General features: G+C 42.2%; 1 protein-coding gene across 1 annotated transcript in view; it reads right to left on the reverse strand.

Moving 5' to 3' along the window:
• Nucleotides 1–18884, reverse strand: part of LOC310937362 (ATP-dependent 6-phosphofructokinase, platelet type-like) — a 28897-nt gene extending 10013 nt beyond the window's left edge. Inside the window, exons 1-15 of the mRNA XM_083901605.1 lie at nucleotides 18703–18884; nucleotides 15078–15151; nucleotides 14389–14466; nucleotides 13966–14155; nucleotides 13689–13854; nucleotides 12433–12477; nucleotides 12210–12318; nucleotides 11425–11520; nucleotides 9393–9485; nucleotides 8928–9053; nucleotides 7390–7454; nucleotides 6996–7065; nucleotides 4552–4698; nucleotides 2394–2464; nucleotides 2140–2227 (exon numbers count right to left, since the gene is read on the reverse strand). Of these exons, the coding sequence (XP_083757731.1) occupies nucleotides 2140–2227; nucleotides 2394–2464; nucleotides 4552–4698; nucleotides 6996–7065; nucleotides 7390–7454; nucleotides 8928–9053; nucleotides 9393–9485; nucleotides 11425–11520; nucleotides 12210–12318; nucleotides 12433–12477; nucleotides 13689–13854; nucleotides 13966–14155; nucleotides 14389–14466; nucleotides 15078–15151; nucleotides 18703–18796 (1512 nt within the window). The 5' untranslated portion in view covers nucleotides 18797–18884. The remainder of the gene's footprint in view (nucleotides 1–2139; nucleotides 2228–2393; nucleotides 2465–4551; nucleotides 4699–6995; nucleotides 7066–7389; nucleotides 7455–8927; nucleotides 9054–9392; nucleotides 9486–11424; nucleotides 11521–12209; nucleotides 12319–12432; nucleotides 12478–13688; nucleotides 13855–13965; nucleotides 14156–14388; nucleotides 14467–15077; nucleotides 15152–18702) is intronic.
• Nucleotides 18885–19142: the final 258 nt, after the last annotated feature.

Below are 19142 nucleotides of genomic sequence, written 5' to 3' on the forward strand. Positions count from 1 at the left end.
ATGGAGAGGAAAGTGAAAAGATGGGATGGAGATGACACAAGGGAGGTGGAGGAGAGTCAGAAATGGGCACAGGGGAAGTGATGGTGGTGACACTGTGGAAGAGAGAAAGGACAGACAGGAAAGGACAAAGATGGACGGAGATAGAGACATACGTGGACAGCTGTTTGTGAGCCTCAGCAGCTTGATGCAGTGACACCGTGTGATGCCCACATTTTCTGTGAAAGGCAGGACGAGCACGGAACGGGTCTGAGGTGATGACGACGGCGGCAGATTTTTATACTCACAAATGATTTTCTCCATAACTTAATATAATTTTGTCTTAGTTACATAATGATTTTAATAAAACGGCAACATGATGCCGTTTCTTGTAACAGCAGTGCTGAAGGACTTGGGGACATTAATATATAACTGATTTTTCAGCTAGAGATTGCGATTGCGAAGTGATTTATGATATAATTTAAAATAAGTCAAGGTTCAGCTCAATATTTCAGTGTAGCAATGTGAAAATGTTGCTGAGCATTACCATTACAACATCAAAACATTAACTACTCAAACCCTATTGTAAAAAGAATTTTAAAAACATTGATAGCTTAGCCCTTATTAAAAATCCTACAGACTGTTAGTCTGTGTTGGGGCTGGGCAATAATTAAATAACAATACAAAAGTGTGCAATCACACTATAAAACACAATGCACATTCTCTATGAATGTTTTTCCTCAAATTTTTTGCGTTTTCCACAATTAATAGTCAAACCTAGGCATTAATATTTTTATTCAACTGATTAGTTTTTGGCCAAAGTTGCCCAGCCCTCATATGTGTAATGTGGCGGTGCAGCACGTGTACATTAAATAGACAACATCACACCTGCATGCAATACACCACCTGTCTTAATGCTGTTGACTTGGCGGGACACAAAAAAAAACACGGTCGGAAAGAAGGGCAGGCAAAGCAAACATGGCAGCCATGACACTTGCATATCCCACAGCATGCCTCCATGTTGTCACTCGCTTACTTACCTGAGTAGGAAGGGATGAGCGATGCTACTTTGTGACACGACTTTACCTTTACCAGTCATGCCTCACGGTACAGACATGACTCCCGTGTTATTCTTTGTTTTGTGACTAATGTTTATGGGCTGTGTCTATTCTCAAAACATGACTGGTTGACTATGTGAGCGTGTTGATGCATTTCCGTTTTTCATTCACAAGTGTGTGTTTTTGAGGTAATTTATTTTCGTTGCTAACCCCATCACTTACAGCAGTGATGGCGTTCAGAGCCGTGTCGGCACCAATGCTGAGGTCTGAGCCCGGCACATTGTTGGAGACAGTGGCTGGGACCATGATCATGGGCACACAGAGCTCGCCATATTTCCCGCGCGCCGTTAACAATTCCAGCAGTGACAGGAAGGCCTGCAGGGCAGAGCCAAGGGCTTTAGTGTCGGAGGGGGTGGGACCACGGCAGATTGGCTTGATTTTAGAGGTGCTATTTGCCACAGGGAAGAAGGGGTAAGACAAAAAGTGGAGAGGGTGCCAAGGGGAGGAGCCAGAACTATCACAGCGGACAGTAGTGAAACAGACAGTTACCACTCCACGCACACTGTTTAAAAACACACATCTGTGCAAACACATGAAATTAATTTACTTGCGTACATTACAAGAAAATGAAAGCTGGAGAGCATGTACTTAGGAGAGTGTGAAATGACTGGAAAAAAAAGCAGGTGATCTGTTTCCAAGTACAATTTAATAATACTAGTTATAGCTAATTTACAATTAATTTTAATAATTTATATTAACTAAAGAGCAACCAGCTTACTTATGCAGCTACTTTCATTCATTCTACTGAAGCATGACTGTTTACAGTTCTATGCATGGAAGCATATGGTGACATGACATGGATACTGATGGAAAAAAAACATTACACTGTTAATTAAACATTAAACATATGTAAATGTTAATTCATAATAATTTGTCATACATCAAAAGACATTTGTGATATTTTATATTTTTATATATTTTTAATAAAATTAATACTTTTGTGTGATGAAATTACAACTCTAATAACAGCCAACAAAAATGATGAGAATGCAACTGAATCAGTAAAATGGGTCAGACAAATAGAGTAATGTGTTTTCAAACATACCTCAAATCCCCCAATAATGAGCAGCGCATTAATATTGTGCTTTCTCATCTGCTCAGCAATTTTTTCAACATGCTTCGCAGGAAGAGTTCTGAAGAGAGGGAACAGTGAAAGAAACATAATTTAAACCACCAGACTGAATGTACCTGGGGAAAGAACGGCACCCGCTATAAAAACAGATTAAACACAGACTTAAATTTACAGATAGCAGGATTCATACTTACTAATGAACACTGACTGACAGGTTAAAATATTACCTTTTGGTTCCCAGTAGGGAGCCACCCTGTCCAGTCCATCCTCCAACATCTGCCCATTTAAACTCCCTAATCTGTGGGTGAGAAAACAGCAACATGCACTCGTAAAAGGCGCATTTATGAAATATTACGACTACAAAAAGACATAGGATGCCTGACAATTACACCAACAGGGCCTGTATTGACATATTCAAATATATACGCAGTACTATAACATTGAGTTGATCCCCATTTTGCATCTATAACAGCTTTATTGGAAGACTTTCCTCACGATTTTAAAGTATTTCTATGGGATTTTGTGCCCAGCATTTATGAGGTCAGGCACTGATGTTGGGTAAGAAGGCCTGGTTCGCAATCTCTGTTCTTGATCATCCCAAAGTGTTCAATGGGGTTGAGGTCAGAGCTCTATGCAGGCCAGTAAAATTCTTCTCCACCAAACTTGTCAAACTATGTCTTAATTGTCCTTGATTTGTGCACTGGGGCACAGTCATGTTGGAATAGAAAAGGGCCTTCCTCAAACTGTTGCCACAGAGTTGGAAGCATAGCCATTGTCCAAAACATCTTGGTATGCTGAAGCGTTAAGATTTCTCTTCATTGGAGATAAGGGGCCTTGCCAAAAGTCTGAGTGTAACACCTGCATTTTTACCTGAATCAAATTCTCATATATAGTGTATATGTAGTGAATCCAAATTTATTCATTAAATTATATTAGATACCTGCACAGAGGAATTCCTAGACCTTGCCGATGAGTGGAAAGTAACTAACGGCTGCCCAGCGACTTCCTAACCCTGCATGCTTTTGTGAATTTTTCCACTGTGATGTTAACAAATGTTCTTGTCGCATACAGGATGTCAGTCATAGACTTGGTTGGCACTTGATTATTAGTAGTAGCCGAATATAACTCATTGCAACCCTGGTATATAAAGCAAGAGTCTCGAACCTGCATGACCAGAGAGTGTTTGTGTGTGTGTCAAGCAGAGGAACTGGAGCAGTGATATCAGGTGTGCGGCAGAGAGCTCCAAAGGGACACTTGTATACGAGGATAGATTTGGTTCATTCAACGAGGAGTAAACGATAAACAGTCTGAGATGATTATCAGCCTCTAACTGGTAGAGTCACAATGGGAATATAAAAGGGAGAAGAATGTGAAACCAGTTTAACCAGTCACAGAACTGCACAATAGCTGAGTCTCAGATGACAGCCTTTACACAGTACACCTTTAAACAACACAGTCCCCTAAAGACTCCCACTCCATATTTCAGTGTTGAATAAGGTGACTATTATCCCTAATTCACCTAATCCAATCGAAAGGTGTGAGCAGTTGTCAGGAATTCTCTGCTGCCATCTGTCTGTTCATTTTTGTACTGCGTCAGCTTTGGCTGAGTAGAGCAGAGGAGGGGGTTAAGTGTGGGAAATTGGCTTACATCAATCTAGAGAGATTACCCTCTGCACTAACAGAGATTGTACAGTGTCTGCCTCGCATGAAGCTAAACCCATTGTTGATTACAAGACAGTAGTGCAAATGTTTTTAATCAGGCTATTTTGCTGGCGCATGATTTAAATCAAGGGTTTCAAACTCTGGCCCGCGGGCCAAATTTGGCAGTATACAGCGTGCGCGGACTGTGGCTCTGTTGACAGCAGTCATAGCGTCCCTATACTTCTACTGGCACCGTGCCACCCCTCCCAGAAATGACGAAAAAGACAGGTGGGGGGCTGAATATCTGTTTACACATGTAAAAGACAGACCTGTTTATCTTGTATGTGGAGCCAATGTGGCTATAGCCAAGGAGTACAACATTAGACGCCACTATGGTACAAAACATCAAGGTACAAGGACCAGGATATTACTCAAAGATACCAGAAAGTAGAAGAGATGAAAAGAAGTTTGGTTTCACAACAGACTGTGTTCAAAAAGGCCAGATCAAAAAGTGAAGCTGCTGTAAAGGCTAGTTTTATTGTGGCAGCAGAGATCGCAAAAAATCAGCCCGACCCTTCAATGAGGGAGAGTTTGTGAATAAATATCAATGTTGGCCCACGACTTTGTCCAAGTTCTACATTTTGGCCCACTATGTATTTGAGTTCGACACCCCTGATATAAATGATAAATTCTTGCAAATGTAATGAAACGCATTTGGCAGTGAGTCAGTGCTGGGTTACCAACCTGTCCTTTGGCGAACCCCTCGAAGCCATCACTGACAGCAAACATCTTGTGGCCCTCAGAGATGCCCACCCTCACTGCTGAACGGACTGCAGCGTTCATCCCCGCTGCAGGAGCACCAACATTCAGCACTGCCACATTGAAGTTGCTCTGAGGGTGTGGAATACATTAAATGTGACTTAAAGATGGCATCGATGAAATGCATTTGGAAAAAATTGTTACCATCATAAAAAAGCTGTCTCAGGGGTCTGACAGAATGTGCATCGAATGGTATGGCAAATATTTCACAATAAAGCATTTTTGAAAAGAAATTTATTGTAATTGTATTGTGTTTTCACTGTCTATGTCATCCTGAAATAGAAATAGATTTCACACAGGTACTGGAGCTGTCCTAATCAGTCATCAGTAGCCTAAATATAAAGCAAGATGTTCAGCTGAGCATTCATACTGCTCACACATCCAATGTAGCCGCAGCCTTAAGGCCACATTATACTTCTCCGACTGCGTATGCGTTATCCGACTGCGTAACCACGGAGACGCCTCGAGCCTTTATACTTCTGCGTCGTGGTGACGGACACGCGCTGCGATTTTCCGCCTGATCAGTAGGGGTCGCTGCGCAAGGTTGTTGTGCTTCTGGCTACAGTGAGCAATGGTGTCCGAGAGAGAAAGAAAGAGAAAGACTGTTGTTGTTGAAACTGTGGCCGTTTCTCACTTTTCTGTGTGACGGAACGCAGTTTTAAGATAATTTGAGGCGAGAAATTGGCCATTTAGAGTCTAAACATGTGCTGTGTGTGTTAAGATATGACGTATTTATAGTTTGGCATCGGCGTTATCGGCGGGGATCAGCCCCGCGTCTGCAGACGCTCGGTGCGCACTGAGCCGGCACAGAGCAGCTTCGCTCGGCCTGTCCTGAGGACCAATCGCAACTCTTGCCGTCTCCGTTGTCCCTTGATGGAGTGACGAACACTTAAAAAATATTTCGTGCAGTCGGAGACAACGCAGAGGCTCTCTGACAGGCTCTACGTCGACGCAGAGGACTCTGCGTAACCTACGTAGAGCACTTTGAGCAGAAGTATAAATTGGGCTTTAGGCAAAAGTCTACATTGCCGACAACAGACTGAAACCCCCCCCCCCATCAAATCGGCACTTCATCTGCTGTTGGACAGTTGTTCAAGCTCTGCAGAGCAAATCAATAAGCGACTCCTAGTCTGCGCTCAGCTACACGCTGGGCTTACAGTGGTTATTATCGCAGGTACAGCAGGAGCCAAGGCCTGGGGTCGACTCCACAGCATGGCGTCTGCCATGCCGCCTCCACACCTCACTGAGCCTCAGTGTGAACTGCCTCCCATGTGCAAGGTTGAACAAGTCATCACTCAGTAGGGAGTCAGGTGTCATCTGATATCACTAAGCAACCAGAGCCTCACATGTAGATCAGCAGTAAAGGCCACATTATACTTCTACAACTGCATAACCACGGAGACCCCTCGAGCCTTCATAGTTCTCTGTCGTGGTGCCGGACACGCACTGCAATTTACCGCCTGATCAGTAGGGGTCGCTATGCAAGGTTGTTGTGCTTCTGGCTACAGTGAGCAATGGCTTGTTGCAGATGAATAACATTGAAACAGTGGCCATTTCTCACCTGAAATAAATATATTTCTGGTGTCCCGGAACACAGTTTTAAGATCATTTGAGGTGAAATTAGCCATTTATAGTCTAAACACGTGGTTTGTGTATTAAGCTATGATGTATTTATAGTTTGGCACCGATGTTGTCGGCTGTGATCAGCTCCGCCTCAGTGGTCGTTCAGGGTGCACAGTGGCCGGCACAGAACAGCGTTATCTCGGCCTGTCCTGAGGACCAATCTCAGCCCTTGCCATCTCCGTTGTCCCCTGACAGAGTGACAGACAGTTAAAAAATACTTTGTGCAGCTGGAAACGATGGAGAGGCTCTCCGACGACGTAGAGGGGTCGCCGTAACCGACATAGAGGTTTATGCAGGAGTATAAATTGGGCTTAATAGTCTTCAGAGCAACTGTGAGTAACACGGGCCGAGCCTGTTTCTTTTAAACTATAATTACTCTTTTTATTTATTAACTAGGTAGCAAATATCTGATGAATGATGCAAGCTTTAATCTTGTTGCATCTCTTCACAGAAAAACACTTTTGCTGTATGTTTCCATCATTCAGTGAAGGAGCATTGTTCTCTGGCTGGATGTCTGAAAATAACAGAACATCCTGGCTGCAGTGGCTGAGTCATTATTCACAGGCAGATGATAAGGACAGCTTCATTAAAAATTAAATGTCTCTGTGTCTGTGAAAGGCTAATTTGACTCGTTCCAAAATAAGAACCTGCACTCCAGTCAAGGTGGAAACTGTCAGCAATTTGACTCTGGCACCTTTGACATTTCCATCAGCTTTTCAAAACACAAAGTAAATGTCATGACTTACAACTGGCAGCTCAGACTCTGGTTTGCGATGAGCCAAAAGTTTGTACGTCTTCAGGTTGTTTTCAAAACTCCTGCAATGAAGCACAGGACCTTATGGTTACGTTTACACAAACTCAAACACCCTTTCTAATGTTAATGTATTGCATTTCACTATAATAACACAAGATATAAAAACAGATTAATACGGTTTACAATACTCAATACAATTCATTCTGAATATACTTTTCCTGCAGACAGTCGACTGTCTCCAACAACAGAAGAACAACAGTCTAGGGGTGGCTCAGAATAGCAACAGTCTCAGGTTTAAGTCTACAGAGAGCAGACAGTGTCAAACGAATGTTTTCATCTCGAACGAGGTGATGCCTTTGGTCCTAAAAAAAGAAAATCAATCATACCTGCCCCGAAGCTTAACAGCCTCCTCAAACCGCTTCCCGTCCATGGCCTTCTGGACCTCCTGAGTCTGAGAGAAACAACAGAGTGAAGTCGTGATTAAATTTACACACTGTATTGCTAGGTTGTTGTTTTTTGTACCGTCAAATTTCAATTTTCAATTTCTGTGTCGATACAAGAGACGCAATGGAAACTATAAGAGAAATGTGTGCTGAGCAGAGAGCTAATGTGTGACCTTGTGTTGATCTGTGATTTAAAACATCCTTAAAGTGAGGCTCTATATGTTTGGGAAAACAAGCAATAGCAGACTCTTCTAGGACAAAATGCATCTGATACCTTATTAAAGTTCTGCCACCAAAACATTGGAAACTGCCGTCTTTGAAGCTGTGATTTTTAGCTGTCCTTTCTCAGCCATAAATAATTGTACAAGTTACAGCAAAATGGCAATTATCACTGCTTCAACTGCGTATGCCTGTCCGACAGGCCAAGGTCACACATGCTGTGAGCACACAAGCAGTGTGCATGCAGGATGGTAGGTTTGCAAGTGACAGACAGGCACACCAGCCAATCATATCATGTGGGAACATTACTTGATTAGTCAAGTTTAAAGCTTCACTACATAACATTTCACAATTAAAATGTCTAAAATGACTAGACTAATGGTTTAAAGTAGTCTACTTACATAAGCCATAATGTTTCCACCACTCTTTAAAGCCAATGCAATCTAAGTGTACTTTCAAGGTTGTTTCATTTTGGTTGCCTTTTAATGAAATAATCTGCTTTACCTGCAATTGCAAATCAAATATGGAGGCTTTACAGAACTTTGACTCAATTTAATGAGTGCCAAAACAGACAACTACATGTACAGCTTACACACACTTGACTCCCCTACCTACAACTCACATTATATAATATCTAATAGCGTATATGATAGCTATAATTTCTGGGAAAAACATCAGAGTGAGAATTAAAATATTCACTACTATTAGTAAGCCATAACTACGCATTGCTGTTTGCTGCTTGTTCTGCTGCCAAAGCTGTACCCTGACAATAATTTCCATGGTTATAGGTCATGTAGTTTTTTTTTTTTTTATCAAGTCAAGGACCCTAGCTTAAAACCTGAACATATAAGAAAACAGAGGTAAGGTTTTCCTCCAACTTCTGTCTGCCAGATTTCAATCATACAGAATAAATTCAACAACAAAGCTCCGGTGTGTTTTTGTGGAACAGGGCTGCTGTTGCATCACCATGATGCTGGCAGCCATTATCAACCTTGCCCAGAGCTTTAGAGCTTTGGGTAATCATTAACTAGACACAAATGCTTCTCAAACCCATACAACTCTTCAGTGAATGTCAGTGGCACTCCAGGCCCAGTGGGCTGTGCTGTTTGTAATCTGTACTTAAGCTTCTCCAGCCTCGTCCCTATTGACTCAGTCTCTCTCAGAGTTTACTCTCCACATCTGTACTCTCCACATTTGCTCTTTCCTCAATGTCTACGCTTTAGTAATTATGTGTGTGTACTGTGGCCCAGTCCAGTACTTACCATCTGCACGCACTCCATCAGAGGCACACGCACTGACTGATTTCCGACCAGAGAGACCACACAGGCTGGCGTGTTGGCTGTGGTCTCTAGAAGGGCAAGAACGGCCTCCACACCGATACGACTGGCCTGTGACCCCACAAACATACACCCAAAAAAATATCATTATAATTGTTTGCCAACACCGTTTTCCTTTATTCCAAAATTGGAATAACTCACAAGTGCATAGCCTAAAAGTTGGAAACATTTCTGCCCACTATCGTTCTCCAAAATGCATGTGCACACAAATATCCCACATAAGTAAGCAGGAATTGCTTTGGACTTTAAAATGAAGGACTCATTGATCACAAAAGTGCACATTTTTAAATCATATTCAGTTTCCATGAACAATAAATAATAGTGAGTATAGGCCGAGCAAGACAGTAACTAAACTAAAAATAATGTAACTAAATACACTAGTACACTTACCAGGATGCGGTCAAAAGCAGATGGGGTCCCTCCTCTCTGCACATGCCCCAGGATTGTCACTCGTGTGTCGAAACCCAAACATTTGACAACAAGCTGGGAGGATGGAAATGTACAGGTGATCAGGGAAATTGGATTGGAGAATATGTTTTTCCTATTGTTCCTAAAGGTAAACACTACTATACATTTCACTCCACAACATGTACTTTGAAATTATACCACTTACTCCCATGCACATTAGTAAAACATTTTAAAGCTATTTGTATTGTAAATACAGTGTGACATGCAAAAAAATCCATACACACTTGAACAAACAGACACGTGACAAAAGCTGGTAGAAAGGGGAAACAAACAAAGCACAAGCAAGCCATTCTAATTTTTCAGTCATGTTTACTGGAAGCTTTGATGCTTTGTAATAACTACTAACACCACACAGCATCCCAGATGGGATTTACAGTAAACACAAGGTATTCAGGTACTGGAGAAAGCAAAGGAAATGTTACCACAAAAAGGAAACGGTGAGTGGAATGTTATATCCTACTGTGATAAACCCTGTGAGCAGATTTGCGGTGACTGTATCAAAAAACATATTCAGCGGTGTATGTGTCAGGGGCTGTTCACATGCAGCAGTGTGTGCACAAATACATCATTTAAATCGAGCTGCGCGCACAAATGAAGGCGACATTGTTGAGCTGCGCATTCATTGCAACAAGCCCGTTATTCTGAGGTTTTGTGTCGCCGTGACATTAAACGATCTCAACCTTTTTTGAATGCAGCAAGTTCTTTCAGCATGTTTTTCGATATTCGGGCCAAAGAAATGGGTCAACCTGGTTTTTCTTGACTCTGAAATAAGCTTCCGTTATCCAGATGATACTCTTAAATGAATCTTCAGGAGTTAGCAGGAGGCAACTGGACTACCATGAGGTAATTTGAAGACATTTCTTTAGTTCTGACTCACTAGAAATAAATGCAGGGATTTGGCCTCTGAATACTGGATATCTGTGTGATTTGTTACGCTAAACAATGCAGGTCATTCACCCTTTTCAGGTTTCAGGTTGTTAGACAGAGAGTCACCCGAGAGACTCGCTCTGCTATTATGTGTGTTGGAGTTCACTTTTGCTTTTCTCTGTGTGTTGATCCTTTTTTAGAGAACAGCACTCGGGTCAGCATTGTAAGTGGCTGTGTTAAGCCACCTCCTCTGTTAAGTAATGGTTTCTCCAGGTAAACGTAGATGGCTTTTTTCACTCCTATATGTACATTTGCATCATTAATAGTGTCCTTTGTCATTCAAATGTAGATGGTAGAGCATTGATACCCTGAAAAGTTTAGTCACCTTGGCGTAGTCAGCCAGTAAGATGGTGTCAGTGCTGTCCTGTCTTCTGTGGTGAGATACAAGAAAGGTGCTTAGGGCCGAACAGGGTGGCCGATACTATAAGTCTCAGATGTTCTGCAAAATGTGTTTCTTTACAGCCTGGGTGAGGATTATTTTGGACAAATCACCCATTTTTCACAAATCTCTGGCCCGTTGTGTTTTTGTCCTTTCTCCTCCAGGTCAATTATTTTGTATAATCAAGAGTTTTTTGCATCATAACTGTAGTTTTCCTTAGGAAGCAGCGCTGGAAATCTATCATCCGGTTAGATTTGTTTCTTCATGGAATGCATAAATGAACTCAGAGAAGCTGCAGCAACTTCAGTCCAGGTTTTGGATGTTTAGTAACAACGGACGTGACAGAAGCACAAAACGCACTGCATGTGAACGGCCCTTAATGCAGTTAGAAATAAATTACATTTAACTGAGCAAATAACATGTGAGGGTTAGTTTAAGTGTGGCTGTCTACCCAGGGTCTCACAGCATTATTATTAGCAGCATGGTGAAAGTCATCTTACCAAACTAGTGCATGTGTATCTGACAAAACATTCCAGAAACACAGCAGCAGAGTCAAAGTCACACCAGGGCAGCGGAACAGGAGTAGAGTTCATACAGGAGGGGCTCCAGGCTCAAACTGGCCACACTCACACAAAACTCTGTACTTACATCCTTAATATAGTCAGTGGTAATGGGCTTGTTGTTACGATCAATCGCCCCTTCGGCTACAATTATGATATTCAGCCTTTTCATCCCTGCTCGGTTCTATAAGGAGGAAGGGTGGTGGTGGTGGTGGCGGTAGTGGAGAAACAACATGACAGAAAAATTGAGACTTTGGCTGTGACATGGGCTTTGCAGAAGCACAGGGCGCCGACGATGCTCACGGCTGTGAGTTGATTGTCCGGTGATAAAAATAAAAGACTAGATTGTCATCGCAGCTTGAGTTAACACTTTGTAATCAACAATACCATGCAGGCCTTGCTGTCTGTCATCACCACACAATCACGGACTATAGCACACAGCACAAGTATCTTATCTGTGGCTGCACGCGTGCCTGTTCTCCATCAGTCGGGCCTCCATGCTTCTGGCTTCCCCCTTTTTTTTTTACACTCAGGTACTCACATCCTTGACATAACTAGAGGTTATAGCCTTTCCGTGCCTGTCTAGGGCTCCCTCTGCAACTATGATTATGTTCAGCCTTGTACCCCTGGATCGGGTCTGAATCATAGAACAGCGGAATGTTGTCGAAGAAGACCAAAAAAAAAAAAAAACACACAGTAAAACTAATCACTTTCAACCTCATCCATCTTCTCTGACAGAAGAATTAGGTCCTTGGAGAAAGACAGAAAGGTTATGAGGAACAGTGAAACTGGCAAGTTGAACATCCAACATGAAGGCTGGTACTGTGATACTTCATTGGATTTACTGTATGGGGAACAGTAGGATAGTGTTACCGCAGACAGTTTCTGACACATCTTCTCCTCCCAGCCGTCCTCTGGCGGCATCTCCGGGATCAGCACCCAGTCTGCCCCGCAGGCCAGTGCGCTCACCAAGGCTAAGTAACTGGAATAAAAGACACACTCACTCAGAACTTTGTGTATATAAACAGGTGATCTGTCTGCCTCTGGAATTAGATTTTTGGATCTGGAATATACGTTGACAAAGGCACACCCTTACCCACAGTGTCTGCCCATGACCTCCAACACAAACGTTCTCTGGTGACTGAAATATAAAAGAAAGAAAAAGAAAAAAGGGGGCTTCTTAATTATATTTTTGATATCATAGCAGAGGTGGATGACTGAAATAAAACACACTCAAAGCGAGAGTAGATGATAAAGTGTTAGTGACCCACAGGCAAGGGATTCTGATTGTAGCCTGATCTCTTTATAATAGGTGTTGTGATGAATCGCAACGCTGAAGTTGGTATCCAGATTTATAGCTTACCCCTCTGCAGTTAAGGGGAAGCATAAGGGAAACGTAATTTACAACAAAGGTGTGTGTAACTGGCTTAGCATTTTGGATGAGAAGCTGTGGATCTCAGTGTTTTTACAGACTCCAATGCAGATTCACTTAAATAAATATATATATATATATTTCTATCTTTTACTGTGACGCATAAGATTTCTCTGGAGTAAGTGACTCGAGTGGGGGACAGCACTCAGCAGGAGTGTGTGTGTGTCCACTTGTACTTGTTACCTCTTTAGGACATTTTCTGGCAAAGACACTGACTTTATCAGAAGCAGTAGTCCTCATGGGTACCAACATGGCCCTAATGAGGCAACCTCGTTTCTGAGGAACTGGTTAAGTTTAGGGCCAAAATTTGAACTGTGGTTAGATTAAGTTTATGGTTAGGCATTAGCTGGTTATGGTTAAGACTGTCCAAATGAATAGATGTTGCTGCAGTGTCCTAAGAAAATAGCTATGCAGCTATGTATGTATAGGTGTGTGTGTGTAAACAGTGGGATATATAAGGTTTATTGCTTTTCAGCCAAAATATAACAATAAATATTTTTTTCTGTCCATATAGGCCATGTAGTTAATGATTAAAATCGGAGAAGAATTAGCCTACATTCTCAACATTTCCATTTCTTTATCTGGACTTGAACTCTCAGCCAGGGAACATGGAAAAAGTCAATTTTTGTATGTTCCTATACCCAGAGATGACTGAAAAGAAACATGCCTAAAATGTCAGCTCTGGGGTAAGGGTTTTATTTTAAGTTCTTAACATTCCTTTAAATGAACTGATATTCTATTTTCAGTGGTGCATGACCTTGAATTCCATTAGGAGTTGTAAGTAGTTAAACATTTTCCACATAAGTCGATGTTTAACCTGCTGTTTCCATGTTACAACAGACTTTGCACATTTGTATGCACTGCTGCTGATATCCTTACCCTTATCATACAAGTCATTATAAACCTCACTGTCACTTTACCTCTGTGCGGTCGTCATAATTGCATCCACCACCTCGATGATTCTGTGCAACGCCGAGTCCGTGCCGATTGTCATGTCAGTACCACAGAAGTCGTTGTCGATGGAACCAACCATCCCCACGATGTGAAGTGCCGAGTACTGCTGCACGGCATCGGCTTCGATCGCACCTGGAAGGATTAGCAGAGTTACACACGCAGGCCTCTGTTTTTTTCATAATGGCAGCTAACAGTCCAGCCACAGAGGGTAAAGCACGGTGGCGTTTCGTTTTCCCTCACTACCTTGCTCCACAAGCTCTGCCAGCAGTCCACTCCACTCCTCCCTGAAGAGGTTGGCTCCAGTCAGGCTGCCATCTCCGCCGATCACACACAGGTTGGTGATGCCATGCTTCACCAGGTTTTGAGCGGCCTTCAGACGTCCCTCGTGAGTGCGGAAATCTTTGCAGCGGGCGCTGCCGATGACAGTCCCGCCCTGACAGACACGTGTAGACACATCTTCAAACACCCTCTTTTTATCTTTTTCTTCACATTGAGAAGAAGTGGTTGCTTTTTTTTAAGACTTGGAGAAAACACTGCTGATAGACACTGGCTACTGGAATATCCGTCAGTGACATCACTGACCACAAAAAACATGATTTGTAACCTTGACTTGTGTGTTCTGATAAACATTTTTATTCTATATACAACACAAACTCAATGACTCACCACTTGCAGCATGCTTGAGACACTTTCCCATTTGGCTTCCCTTATGTTCTCTCCTCCATCCACCATACCCTGATATCCCTGTTTAAAAAAAGAGAAAGGATACGCTTTTGGTAAATAAATACAAGACATTTCCAAACAAACACATGAGACAACAGCTGGATTGGGGTCAAGTGCACTCCACTAGCATTAAACAAAGCAGTTCAGCCACATGCAAGACTAAACACCACTACAAATACAGTATGTGTTTGTGACACTCGAAGATTTTATGTGCATGACTCTGTCATCACACAATGCCCTGAAGAAGACTGCAAAATAACACACAGAGCACTGTGATACCTCAGTGGGAGGGGGGAGATCCACACCAAGGCCTCACTCAGTTATGTAACATCACAGTAAGGAAGCAGGACCAACGCATGCACAGATGTTCAGGGATCACAGAATGAGCAAGCAGCAGAGCTCCCCTAACATCTGCTTAATACTGCTGTAAAGATAATATAAAACCCTTGTCATTACCTCAGATATCTAAAATCCGATAACGCCATGCTAACATTTACTTATTAAAATGTAAGATTATGCACAAATATTGTGGCTATTTTATTGCACGTTTTCCTTCCCCGGACTCCTTTTTTAAAAGCAAATAAATGACAGACTCGGGCAATAAAACTGCATCACAAAATATATTGGCTCACCTCATGAATGAAATAAACTTTAGCACCCACGTATAATCCCATACGAACTACAGCACGTACAGCAGCATTCATTCCTGAAAGAGAGAATTAAAGAGGCAAAATGTTAAAGATAATGCAAAACAGTGCAACACAACGGTACTACAAATAAGCAGAAGCTGAGCACCTTTTTGTATATAAGGCAGCTTCGTTCGAGTGAATAAAACACAAAACAAATATTGTGCGACACATGGAAGACATTAACGTAACCATTTGCCTCGTGAAAGTTATACAAATCAGATAAAATCCCCTGGATAGCAAAGTTTTAATTCAGCAACAGGATTAACTGACTGAGAAAGTGCATGCATTTCATCTATAACAAGTGACTGCATAATACTTAATTTGCATAGCTATTTCTAATGAATTGTTATTCATTTCATTTGTCACATGTATCTTGAAAATGTGTGAAAGTCTGTGTTTGCAGATACAGGCTTTCTGTGAGCCTGTGTCTATTATGTCTATCTGTAGCTGGGACCAAAAAAAATTTCCCCTCTCCCCAACAGCATACAGCCTTTTTTGGTCCAAGGGTTTTTGCTTGCTCCTCCTACAGCTTCTCAGTTATTCTACAGGGTTAGTCCCATTAATCTAACCAACCAGCAAGACTAAGCCCTGTGACTTGAATGTCAATGAGGTTTGTTCAAACACTGACTTTGAGATGAATGGTTAATCCTTTCCTCACAACAAGGGGACTTGGCTGACAGCAGGAGAGAGAAAGGGGAACAGAGTTTACCATATCATGGCAGCCACTATGTCCTGTTACTAGGCAACAAAAGTCACAGTGCAAAAAGAAAGGTCATAAAACAAACTATTATGGTAGTGTACATTGGGATGTTTATGAAATGTGTCTTTAAAAGGAAAGTTACAGAGAAAGCAAAGGACCTCCCACTATTTACCATACTGCCTAGTGTCACAGCTCGTGACATCATGTTATATAACCCTGTTTGGCTCAGCAGCGAGGTTGGTGTGATCACAATCAGGAACAAAACAAGAGAGGAAACTGCATGATATAACCTATTAGAGTGATCTAAATTCCTCATAGGAGCAGACAATCATCAAGTTTGCCAAACTCAGTCTGCATGACTGACCCTTTCCTGCACAGGGTGAGGTGAAAGGACTAAGCTGAGGCTACACAATGACTCTGACACTGTTTTTTCAGCTCCTGTCATGCATGCCACTGCCTCATTGGCTTTCTGTGGTGCCAAAAAACACTTGACAATACTGATCTTGTTAGGACCAGAAGTCCACTTTGAGACCAAAATCTGGTCAAAAATGAGGCAGAACCTTACTTCTGAAGAATCAAATTTAAGATTTGAATTGTGGTTATGTTAAGATCCACCATTTACATGTTATGGTTAAGGTTAGGGATAAGACTTTGTTTAGCCTGTCTAAATCAATAGAGTCCTTAAAAAACCTGTGTGTGTTTGAATGCGTATTCACATGTTCAGGTATGCACAAATAGCACATCCTCAACGTCAATCCAGGCCACTACAGATGGATTAATGTCTCCTTTGCCATGGAAAAGCTGCAACTTTGCTGCATGAAAAACTCAAAATGCAAAATAGCTGAAAATAATAACAATAAGAAACAATAACATAAGTCATTTTCCATGGAGGGCATCTTCATATGCCAATGCATGACTTTTCAGGTGCAAATAATAAAATGTATTGTGTGCACATTTGTTGTTGCTGCATCGATTTGTTCTGTGCATGTGCTGACTCACTGGCATCACTTACTAAAATAGCTTAACACAACAGAGCCACTGATAAAGATATCAGTTCCACTTGTTCTTTTCCTGCTGTGACAAGTCAAAATATCCAGAGTTATTTACTCAGTATTAGAAGTGAATTCCCATCATACAACATGCCTCTTTATCAATACTGGAAAGTTATATCTGGCTATAGTTCTTAACCGCAGGTGGGAATGAGCTGTTTCTATTCCTCAGCAGCAGTAATAACAAACACTTCACTTCTTCTTCTTTCAACTTCTCCCTTTAGGGATCGCCACAGCAGACCTTCTGCCTCCTCCCTGCCCTCTCCCTTGTGTGTCCTCTTCTGTTTTCTTTCTTTTGTCCATATTATGGACATAATTACCTCTGTATTTGTCTGTTAGTTTATCTGTCTGGGTAGCATACTTTAAGTGGTAAGGGACACATTTAAATGACATTTTCTTGGGATATACAGTGCAGTAGATATGGCCCAAGGAAGAAGTGACCCAATTTTGGTCTATGCTCTGAACATGGACAGAGATTCAGTGAAAAAAAGATTACATTTACATGTTGTATTCACATGCAAATTAAGATTGACGACCATTGTGCTACCCACTGGCTACAGAGAGTATGCATTGTTTGATCATTTAAAATAATAGGTCTCATTCAAAATATAAATAATGACACGTTAGCAGGAAACGCAGGTGTTATAACAATGGTTTGGTTCTGTTCGTGTCAGTTAGTAGAAATGATGTACCTAAATGGAACTCAGTCATCATTCATTTGATTATTACATGCACCATGGTTGTGATTTGGCTGCACTAGTTTGTTAGTTCGTGAGCAGCATCACTCGAAAACTGTTGCTGAAGGTCATGGCCCAATGATTACGTTTTGGGTTGGGATCCAGACACGGATCAGAATTGAAGGTTTTGTGTTAAAATTGGGAGATAGAAAACTAAAGAAGCGGTTTCTCTAGTTTACGATGGTTTCCTACAATAACTGGACAAATTGTCTGCCACCAAATAGGTCCATTGTTGTATCTCCTATCTCAGTGTTAGAAAAGCTGTTGATGTTCAAGTACTGACATGTCAATGTTGGAAGAAAAAAACCAACATAATTTTAAATGGCAACATTTTAATAAAAATTCATAAATTGAGTTTCACACAAACACATCCCTACCATGGTGACTAATCTACAGCATCTACTGTACTCAGTAATGCTGAGTAACACAGGTAGGAGGCGTGTACCGTTGGTGTCGCGTTCAAAACGTGACCAGGGTTTTTTCTCCCCTAACCCTATCACAGCCGGCTCAGAGATGCTGTATGCAGCTCATCACGTACACAGGATACAGGCATCCACCGCTTGCCCACACTGCATGACTGCGACCACAGGCTGCATCACCATCACCATCACCAGCAAACCCCGCACCGGCTTTGAGCTTCGACCCGCACAAACCGCAGTGTAGCGTCAATCACTGCGTCACAAACGTCAAAACACGAGAATGTGTCGTTTCCTAAATTCAAGTGAAGTGAACTGAAACTCCACCGCCGCGTTCAAGTTATAATTACTGAAGCGTGATGTAAACAGGAAAAGAGCACGGCATGACACGGCACAGCTCGGCTCGACCTTGACAGATCCTCAAGCTGCTGTCACAGATGAACACTGTGTCAAAAAACGTGTGACAGATGATGATGATGATGATGATGGAGCAGTTAGCGGGCTAGCTGGATGTGTCTTGTTAGCATGCTAACTGCCAGGCTTCCTGAATGAATGCTCGTGATGTAATGATTTGATTTCACAACTCCCCTCCATCACTTTACACGTGAGAGGCTGACTTTCAGTGGATAGTCCGACGTGCACCGAGTATTTTCGGCCGGTTTTTACCTTGAGCATCTCCTCCGCTCGTCAGTACCGCGATGGCTTTGCCAGCTCCCGATAGGTTCTCAAAGAAGATCTTCTTAGTGTCCGGTTGCGCCATTTTCACCCTAGTCCCTTCAGTCCTGTTCTTTAAAACAACACGACAGAACTGCAACGGTTTAAATGTGTGCTTAAACGATTTAGGGCACCGGTTCTCCGCCCCCTCTTGCTCTGGATGCCCACTGCGCTCTCTCTTCTTCTTCTTCTTCTCTCTGTTCCGCTTCTATCTATTCGTCGAAATTTGCAGCGCGAGGAGCGAGAGATTGACGTTGCCGCGAACCAATCACAACTCTGGGAATGTGGCCAGCTTTGTTTTTGAACCAATGGGAGAACTTGAGGAAGACGAATGGGGCGGGGCGTCACCGGCAGAATCAGAGATGTAGATGAAGGGTAAATCCACCATAACA

Source organism: Microchirus variegatus (genome assembly GCF_963457635.1).
Source record: "Microchirus variegatus genome assembly, chromosome: 15".
Taxonomy (NCBI): domain Eukaryota; kingdom Metazoa; phylum Chordata; class Actinopteri; order Pleuronectiformes; family Soleidae; genus Microchirus; species Microchirus variegatus.